Genomic DNA, 9,919 nt, shown 5'->3' on the forward strand with positions numbered 1-9,919 from the left:
GGGGAAAAACAAACGCGAGGAAAAAGTCGCCGCTCACGTTCGGTTTTGGTCCGGTATTCTGTCACGGGTGCACTGCTGAGCGGACTGAGGAGCAAGGAACGGAGAGAGACGAGGAGTACATCAATCCAACTGGGTTTAATTGACACAACGGAACATGGAACACTCACGCTATACATAATGACATGAACAATACCGGACGCTGGAGCACACACAGGGAACCCTATTTATTCACACAGGAGGAGGGGATGACGAGACACACCTGGGAGCAATGAAACATCAAGGGAAACACCTGGGACAAATTAAACATGGGAAAGGAAGGCACATGAGGAGCAAAACAACCACAAAACACGGAACAGAGTCTGACAGTTAAAGGGTTCTGGGATGTGGATGGATGTTATAATAGAGCACAGGTCTTCAGCCCTGCTACTGGAGACCCACTGTACTGCAGTGTTTAGCTCCAACCCTAATCAAACCAACCCTGAACCAGCTAATCAAGGTCTTCAAGATTGCTTGAAAATCATACATCAGTGTTGTGTGTTAAAGCAACTTGGAAATAAATATTGTAAAAGAGTCTGTCTTTAGGAGCAGGATTGAAGACCTCCACAACAGAGCCCATCCTCAAATTTCTGCGATAGTCTCGTCCAGGGATCGGCAACTCCAGTCCTGGACTGCCAATGTCCTGTGGAGTTTAGCTCCATGCCTAATCAAGCGCACATGTCTATAGTTTTCTAGTAATCCTGAAGACTTTGGTTAGATTTTTAAGGTATGTTTGATTGGGGATAGAGCTAAACTGCTAGCAACCCTCCTGGACTGTAGTTGCCCATACCTGGTTTGGTCTCTAGATATTGCTTCTTCAACGTAAGTCTTTGGAAAAATTCATCCAATCAAAATAACAAAGAAATAGCACATCTTCCCTCAATAAGCCAGATGATTTGAGCCATCATTCTAGTCTGTAGGATAAACCTGCCTTGGCTTTCACCATTATCAATCCCCCACTTGCTCATATAGATTTATACATTTAACAGACGCTTTCGTCGCAACTTACAAATGAGTAACACACTTTTTTGGTAATGCTTTATTTTCAGTAATGCTTTATTTTTAAGGACCAATTCTCAGTATTAACTAGCATGCATATTACTAGCATACTGGCTGTTTATTAGTATTCATAAAGCACATATTAATGCCTTAAAGGGTTAGTTCACCCAAAAATAAAAATTAGGCTGCATTTTACTCACCCCCGATGCATCCTAGGTGTATATGACTTTCTTCTTTCAGACGAATCCAGTCGGAGTTATATTAAAAATTGTCTTTGATCTTTCAAGCTCTATCGTTGTACTCAGCGGGTGTTGCATTGCTTCTGTCCAAAAGACGTGAAATAAAAGCACCCTTCCACAAAAAAAGTGTCTCACACAGCTCTGGGGGGTGAACAAAGGCCTCCTGTAGTGAATAGATTTGTTTTTGTAAGAAAAATATCCATATTCAAAACGTAATAATCTTGAATCTAGCTTGCGCTCACTGTTGTAAAACGGAAGCAGTTCCGGGGGAATTACGTATGAGGTCAGCTTTGCGCATGCGCCGCTCAGAAGTGACGTCCTTGACAGCAACCAGTCTGGTTTCAGAAGTGGACTTTCAACCGAGACTGCCTTGCTCTCAGTTGTTGAAGCCCTAAGACTGGCAAGAGCGGATTCCAAATCTTCAATAATTATCTTGCTAGATCTGTCCGCTGCTTTTGACATGGTTAACCACCAGATCCTCCTGTCAACCCTATTGGCAAAGGGCATCTTAGGAACCACACTCCAATGGTTTGAGTCTTATCTCTCAGATAGGTCCTTCCCGATATCTTGGAGAGGTGAGGTGTTCAAGTCACAACATCTAACCACTGGGGTGCCTCAGGGCTCAGTACTTGGACCACTTCTCTTCTCTGTCTACATGGCATCACTAGGTTCTGTCATTCAGAAACATGGCTTTTCATATCACTGCTATGCTAATGACACTAAACCTTGGAGCTATGATTGACGATCAGCAGACTTTCTCAGACCACATTGCTAAAACTGCTCGGTCCTGCAGATTTGCTTTATTCAACATCAAGAATATCAGGCCCTTTCTTTCGGGAACATGCTTCACAACTTCTTGTTCAAGCTTTTGTTCTGTCCAGGCATTAATGTTTGCCTACAAAACCACCACTGGCTCTGCACCACTTTACCTAAATTCATTACTTCAGACTTATGTGCCCTCTAGAAGCTTGCCTTCTGCAAGTGAATGGTGCTTTATTGTGCCATCCCAAAGAGGCACAAAATCACTTTCTCTGACTTTTAAATTAAATGTTCCCTCCTGGTGCAATGAACTGCCCAGCTCCGTCCGAGCAGCGGAGTCCTTAGCTCGGCTAAAAACACATCTCTTTCATCTTTATTTGACCCTTTAACTCTAGCACTCTCTATTCTAATTCTATTCTTTATAAAACTTGCCCCCTTTAGACTTGCACTCTATTTATTTACTAACTGCTTGTTTTCTTAAAAAAAAAAAAAAACTAACACTTGCTTCTCTAATATTTTCGCATTCTATCTATTTGTTTTCTTTTTATTTATTATACAATTAACAAAAGCAAAAAATGCCTCTAACACTAGCTTGCTCTATACTTTTTCTATTCTATCTGTTTTCTTTTTGTTTATTATATGATAAAAAAAAAAACCTTGCTATGTGTACTGCATTAAGCTAGCTGAGACTTGTTATAGCACTTGCATATCATTGCTCTTTTGTTGATTTTGATTGCTTCCATTGTCCTCATTTGTAAGTCGCTTTGGATAAAAGCGTCTGCTAAATGTCTAAATGTAAATGTAAAAATCGTTCTCAATATTAAAGAATAGCAGAGTCCACACCACAGCTATAACAATAAAGACACAGAGAAACAATATAGTTGAAATCACTTTCATAACGATTTTTTCCAGCTGATGAACGATAAAAAACATTGACAGTCAATCAGAATCAATCCTGCTATGACGAGCTCGAGAATTTAAAGCGGCAGATGAGTGTGCGCTTGGAATAAACAGACAATATCCGCTGGTGTGGACGCTAATATAGTTATCTTTATAGTTATCAGAATCAGAATCAGAATCAGAATCAGAATGAGCTTTATTGCCAGGTATGTTTACACATACAAGGAATTTGTTTTCGTGACAGAAGCTTCCACAGTGTAACAGAATGACAGTGACAGAACAAAAAACACAGATAATAAAAAATAAAAAATAGAACAAGTAAATAAGGAATACAAATATATAAATCGACAATTGTATGTGCAGGTATATTACAATAGACAGTTTTGTATGTACAGGTACTGTATATTATGTGCAAATTTTAGGTGTAGACTGAGTATGAGTGTTAGATAAATAAGTGTATGAGTGTATAAATAGTGTGTGTTCCACAGTTATTGTTAAGTGTTAAGTTATCGTTCTTGGTGTGAACGGGCCTTTATTCTGCACGACCATATTTTATATCCCTTAATCCTACCCCATACCTATACTTAACAGTTACCTTACAAACTATTAATAAGCAAATTAGGAGGATAAGAGTCATAGTTAATAGTTAATCGTGAGAACTGAACCTTAAAATCAAGTGTGACAGAAATGTCCTTTTTAATGATCTGGTTGCACAGTTTTTCAGAAGCAGAGCTGTACTCACTGTAGACCTGGAGTTGTCCTCTGAAGGCAGTGCCTCCTCTGGTGTTCTCAGCTTTACACTCGTAACTCCCAGAATCCTCTAGCTGGATGTTGGGGATCTCGAGAACAGCCTGTGATTTGCGCAGACGGGCTTTTTTGGGGATGTTCCCACTCATCTTTCTCCAGGTGATGGTGGGGACAGGACTGAGAACATAAAAATATATATAATAAATAAATAATTAAAGAGGTAATATATCATTTTTTGATGCTGCAATAGTTCATCTTATCCAAGTTTATTCTAGTTTGTTTGAGAATATTAACTAGCATGACTTTGACTCAACCAATTGTGTGATTCTAGGGTGGGATCTGTTTGTCTGTCCAACTGTGGCTAAGGGGAGTGTTCAGAAAACCTTTTTGAAAACATGTCATTCTTTTTTTACAATAGAGCCCTTTTTCCCTGGAAGTATTTGTAGCATTTATTTTGCAGTGATTCATGGGAGTGAGCGTCACTGCTGAATTCCACTGAATGCCAGTAAATTGACAAGGTTTTAAAGGTAACAGCAACCTCTCTGTTTGGTAGATGAGCTCTTCAGGAGGTAGATTATTTCCTTACCAGGAATTTGGCTTTTACACACAATTTTATTTTTAAACAGTGTTGAAATCATCGTGACTTGTGGCTTTTACAGAAGCGTAAATCATCACCTAACAACATCACGAAACCCAGCTGATTTGATCCAATCTATCTGGCGATGCTTGCAGTGTAAAAACTATATACTTCATCTCAAAAAAGCACTTTCTAAAAGCAATTCCTTTATCTCTGCCCAAAACGTGCATCTGTGCTAATTCATAAAGCTGATACTGTGGTCTTTTTGAAAGTACGAACAGGACAATCTGATATGGCAGCACTCTGTAAGTGGCTGTGTACTGGGTAACACAATAAACGTCTATATAGCTGTGTAGATAAGCAGTATTTGTACACTGCCATCCATCCCTATTTGTGGCTGCAGCGGGCGTGTGATATGACCTCCTAGGTGCGGCACCCGTGTGTAGATAACCCGCTCTATCAGACACAATCAGCACTGCTACATAGTGACAGCTCCATTTCACAGCTTTCCAACAATGGAAATGTGACGCTGTGGAAAACCCAGACACCGGCATCAATCATCCGCAGGCCCCTCTGTAAAAACTTCACATTTCTGAGTCCTTTGTCCCTCTACATCCTCTTAAATTGTACAAGGACATTTATCCACACAGGATGACATTTCTGTCCTGTCAGTTTAAATCATGGTGGATCTATGATAAAACTCATGGGGCCTTTTTAAAGTTGTAGAACAAACATTTTGTCTTCAGTGATTTCATCATATAGTGTCATTTTAGAGATGAAGTGCATTGGTAGGTGTGGATATTATTTGTATGTCTCATATAATTACTAATAAAGCAAATAGTTCTGTTTTGAGTGCTAAAAGAAATGCTAATAATAATAAATAAATGTGCAGTTGCTTATGTTTATGTGGCCAAAAAGATGAAAGTCTGCTTGCGTCATAACAGAATAGCAGACTACTTACATACAATGCATATAATTATTAGTTATCACTGTACAAATAATGTCTTAGTAGGATGATATTTAAACATTTTATAATCAGAGCTCTTCCATTGTGGGGTGCAAACATATAATAAAATGCAACACTATGATGATTGAGAGATGTGCAAATGTTCCTCAAAATCTGATATGCGAAAAAAAAAAAACACAAAAAAACGTATGGATAATCAAGTAAACTTTTTTTTTCAGACCAGTAATTGTTGTTGTTTCTAGGATTAATATTTTTTTTTATCTCACAATGTAGTATATATACTATATATAGTATATAGTATAATGTAGTCTTTAATTAAGTTTATAATGTGAAATCAATTCAATTTAATTCAAAATTCCCTTCTTAAATGCACAATAACACGCCACTAAATTTTTATGAGTAAAAATTTACATTCATATTGTTTATCTAACCCTGAAAATGTTCAAGAGCAATTCATTTGAATAAAAAATATCTAACCATTATTTCTTAAGTGGTGTGAGAACCATCCAGAAAGGTTATACCTTCAACAAAATGCCAGCATGCATGACAGCGCCGGTAACATTTTCGCCCCGGTAACATTTTCGGCTCCAGACCCATTCACCATTATAAGCTGGCAGTTTGCCTTTGAAAGTGTAAGGTACAATGCCGCCTCTGAAAAGCATCCCTGCAGACATTTCGGGTAGACTGCCCGAGCTACTGACAATAAACATTCTAGCCTTTTCCCGGCACACAATGCCAAGCCCTTAGTCGCCCCGACTGTTAGGTTGTCATACATGCTGAGTGACAGCATGAGACTAAAAGTAATTCTTAGTTCAGTTTAGTTCATTATAACGAGTGCCATTTTCGAATAATGTGCACTGATAAATCATTTATTTGCGGGTAAGAGGAGGGAGGGAGGAGGGGCCTAAAGTTCACCAGAGGATTTGCTATCAGCACTAAATGAGCTGCGAGCGAAGAGAAAGGCCATTGGCGAGATCTCCGTGATTTCTCCATTCACTGAGCAGCGAGCTAAGAGTCTGTAAAGTTTAATTGAACTAAGGGAGAGAAGCCAACAAGAATACATAGATTAATGTCTAGGTTTAAGTAATGACTTATTATTCTAATGTGGATAATTAATTGTAAACGACATTTCCACACAAAGGGGTCCTTGAAGGCACTGTAAACAATTACTGGGCCCTTAGAACAGTTTGGCTTAGAATCTGTTTGCGCTTGATAGGCTTTGCATTTGAATTATTCATTACAAATAACAAACGCAAATAGAATTACAGCACGATGACACTGGATTATGTATTTAAAATGCAGAATTGCATTTCCTTTACGCAAAACACCCTATCAAGTTCTGTTAAGCTACAAACTGAGAATCCCAAAGAAAGTTCTACAGAATGTATCCTGACAATGACAAATAAAAATAAAGCAGAAAATAACACAAAACCAAATATATAAATATAGATAGACAGAGAGACAGACAGAGAGACAGATAGACAGATGATAGATAGATATTTTATTGTTATTATTATTACATTTGCACCAAAAAACTTTCATTCTGAATATATATCTATTGTTTTATGGGAAATATTTTGCTTAAAAAGCTCCTTATGTGAAATATTTTGCTTGAAAATTAAATAGCTCTTTCGTTATTATTTTGTTATATTAATGTGTGCAGTGATCAACAATCTCCCAAAAACATTTAAATCAATTAACCACTCCATTCTAGACTTCTCTAGACATCAACTTCTGCATTTGCCTATACAATATCTAAGTAATCTGTTTTATTTTTCAATTTAATTCTAGAGAAACAGCTCTACATTTAAAAAATAAAAAGGTTCGCATGTCACCTTCATATAGCCTCTTGTATGTTTGCTGCTAACTAAAAACAAACCCAAAGTTATGGCAGCTATTCCTGTTCAAGTAAAAACAGAGAGCGCTTTTCAAATGATCTCTTTATGTGTAAGCGAGCAGGATGGCATGGCAAAGCATATCTTAAGCATGTGAAAAAAAGCCTCCTCGCTCCATCATTTATAGTCAGTGTGCTGCGCTGACTGAATGTCGGAGTGCTTTTCTGCCTTCTGGCTGTGGGTCTGTACTGGCCACTTTCATTTCTCACTGTGCTATCCTTGACCATATGTGAACAGACCAGATATTAAAAGCATCCTCCAAACAATGGCATGTACAGACAGTCAAATCGCTCTCCTGCCTCACAACCCCTGGCCCTCACCCTCTGCCACCCCATACAACTATTACGAGAATATACAGCTCCCAGGGGCTGAATCTCGGTGCTGTTTCTACACCAATCACAGTGAAATTGCCACTATATCAGTTATGGCACAGAGTTCAATACTTGTGGAGAGCTCCTTTAATAGCAGAGCGGAGTTAGGAGTAAAAATAGCTATCCTCCTGGTACCATCTCATCTCTGGAGAATGCATTCTGCTCTCTATTCTGAAAAGAAAGTGGTTTGACTGGTTAAATTTTCCGCAATTATGATTATTAATGATTCCAATAGCAAAAGAGGTGCTTCAAAGGGGCAACGGTGCATGTTCTGCCTCTGTGTGATAGAAAGGCACCTTCAGGTGGCACAATGTCGGGAAGCGGTCTGGGTGGGGGTGGGTTGATTATGCCAACATACTTACTTCCCAAGGGCAAAGCACTCTAGCCGCACTGTGATGCCTTTGGCTGCCAGTACCGTCTGGGGAAAATGCGCTTCAATTTTGGGCTCGTACTCCCCCATCACTCCTAAAAACAAAACGTAAGACATTCATAAAGGTAGGTCTACATATAGATTTCACCATATATGATGGCATGACACTAAATGGAAGCTCAGCATTAACATGTGTGCTAATTAACATACTTATGCCATGCAATGAAAAAATACATACTTTTGTCAAAAAAAAAAAAAACATCAATGAAAACTCAGACTTTCCAAGTTCAGGGGGTTTCAATCTTGAAGGAAGCTAACTGGCACTCATCACCAGGTGCTCATTGTCAATGTACACTCTGCTATTTAGCTATTTTGTTTACTGCTGACTAAGAAAAGCAGTTAAGTTTCACAGAAAGTACAACTCATTTAGCTGGTTTATGAGGTGACAGGCTGCATTTCCCATCATTCTCTGTGTGGCAGCATAATGTTTCGAATACCACAGGCACCTGTCACATACTATTTGATTTTGCATGTAAGCATTAGCATCTAGCTAAAATCATTACCTTAAAATTCACTTACAGCTGATGTAAGCAGTGTTAGCCATCTTGCTAACTAATGTCACACTTTTACTGCATCCGAAGGAGTGCCTACTTCCATATTATATAATATGCAGAAAACAGTATGTCAAAAGAGTAGTATCCCTGAATACCATCCCAGGCTCAGTAGAAAAAAAAAAAAAACATGTGGGTTTTGCAATGCTTTCAAAGTGAAAGTGTTGTATTACATTGGTTGTTATATGTATCATGGCAGTTTGGAAATAAAATAGGTGCGTTCAACTTCATGCGGCGCCGCGCAAACCGATCGGCGGCTGACTTGAAGCAGTGCATGCCGGTTAGAAATTTTGTCCGACTTGAACCGGCGCCGACGCCCCGTTACTGTCACGTGTGGCATCAAAGTACCGCGATAGCGTTTCGAGAGCAGCCGGCTGACTCAGCTGGCGCAGCTTTTTCAGAGCGACCGTCTGTAGCCGTGCTTCAAGTCGAACGCACCTAATGTCTAGTTAGTGGCAATGAAAGGTTAATGCTATCATTATCAGTCTTATTGATCGTGTTTGAAAATAGCATACCACCTAATCTAACTTGAACATAAATCATAACAAAAATGCATCTGCCATGCCATTTTACCTTCTTTCTATAAACTTGTACCTGAGAGTTCCGAATTGCAAGTGTTGTTATACCAGAGCTACGGAGCAAGTGTACTACTTCAAAAAAAAAAAAAAACCAGATATAAAAATAAATAAGTGAAACAGATATACTGTACAAATAAATAAAATAATAATAAAATGTAGATTTTCATTGTAAAAATGTGCCTATGTTGCCAAATACATAATATTCGATAAACAGTAGGTGAAAAGTACGTTGATGACCTAATACTTCCAGTGAGATTGTGGAGTGTGCATTTGATGGAGACTATCCCATTAAGCCACAGGAAAAGAGTTAGGCAGGTAAGTGACACAATTGATGCTGTTAGTCACAAGTTAAAGCCAACATGGTGGATGTAGCACTTCTGGATTGCATTCATGCACTAGCTGTACAAATGCACTTTAAAATTGAAATTAAAATAATAATTATATAAATGTATTTACTTTTCAATGCAATTTTAAAATGACAATATTTCTGTCATAATATTTTCACTTGCAAGAGTTAAACCCTTAAGCTTTTATTTTGGGAGAAAAAAAAGCAGGGACGTTTTTTATTATTTTTTTTTTGTGACAACCGGTTTACAAACACTTCTCATTATAAACCTTGTGAAATGCAATTATCTGTCTACAAAAAAATCTGCAAATGCGAAAATAAAACTTTATTTGTGCATGTTGTGTTCTAGTTTAAATGCACGTTAAACTCACAGCACTTGAAGAAATGTCGCTGCATTTACTATGAACCAAGATGCTCTGAGATGCTGAAAACACTGGAGCTGTTCGTGTGCACACGGTGCCACACTTCGCAGTTTATATTATATAAACACTGCATGCTGCATGTTCAGTGCACAGAAATATATA

At 38.4% G+C, this 9,919-nt stretch overlaps 1 protein-coding gene across 2 annotated transcripts in view; it reads right to left on the reverse strand.

Annotated features, from left to right (window-relative positions):
• Positions 1-9,919, reverse strand: part of cntn5 (contactin 5) — a 200,301-nt gene that overhangs the window by 81,813 nt on the left and 108,569 nt on the right. For both annotated transcript variants that reach the window (XM_016562234.1, XM_016562233.1), the window contains 2 exons: positions 7,853-7,955; positions 3,676-3,857 (listed from right to left, as the gene is read on the reverse strand). In XM_016562234.1, coding sequence (XP_016417720.1) covers positions 3,676-3,857; positions 7,853-7,955 — 285 coding nt within the window. The remainder of the gene's footprint in view (positions 1-3,675; positions 3,858-7,852; positions 7,956-9,919) is intronic.

Source organism: Sinocyclocheilus rhinocerous, unplaced genomic scaffold (genome assembly GCF_001515625.1).
Source record: "Sinocyclocheilus rhinocerous isolate Xijiao unplaced genomic scaffold, SAMN03320098_v1.1 scaffold619, whole genome shotgun sequence".
Lineage (NCBI taxonomy): Eukaryota > Metazoa > Chordata > Actinopteri > Cypriniformes > Cyprinidae > Sinocyclocheilus > Sinocyclocheilus rhinocerous.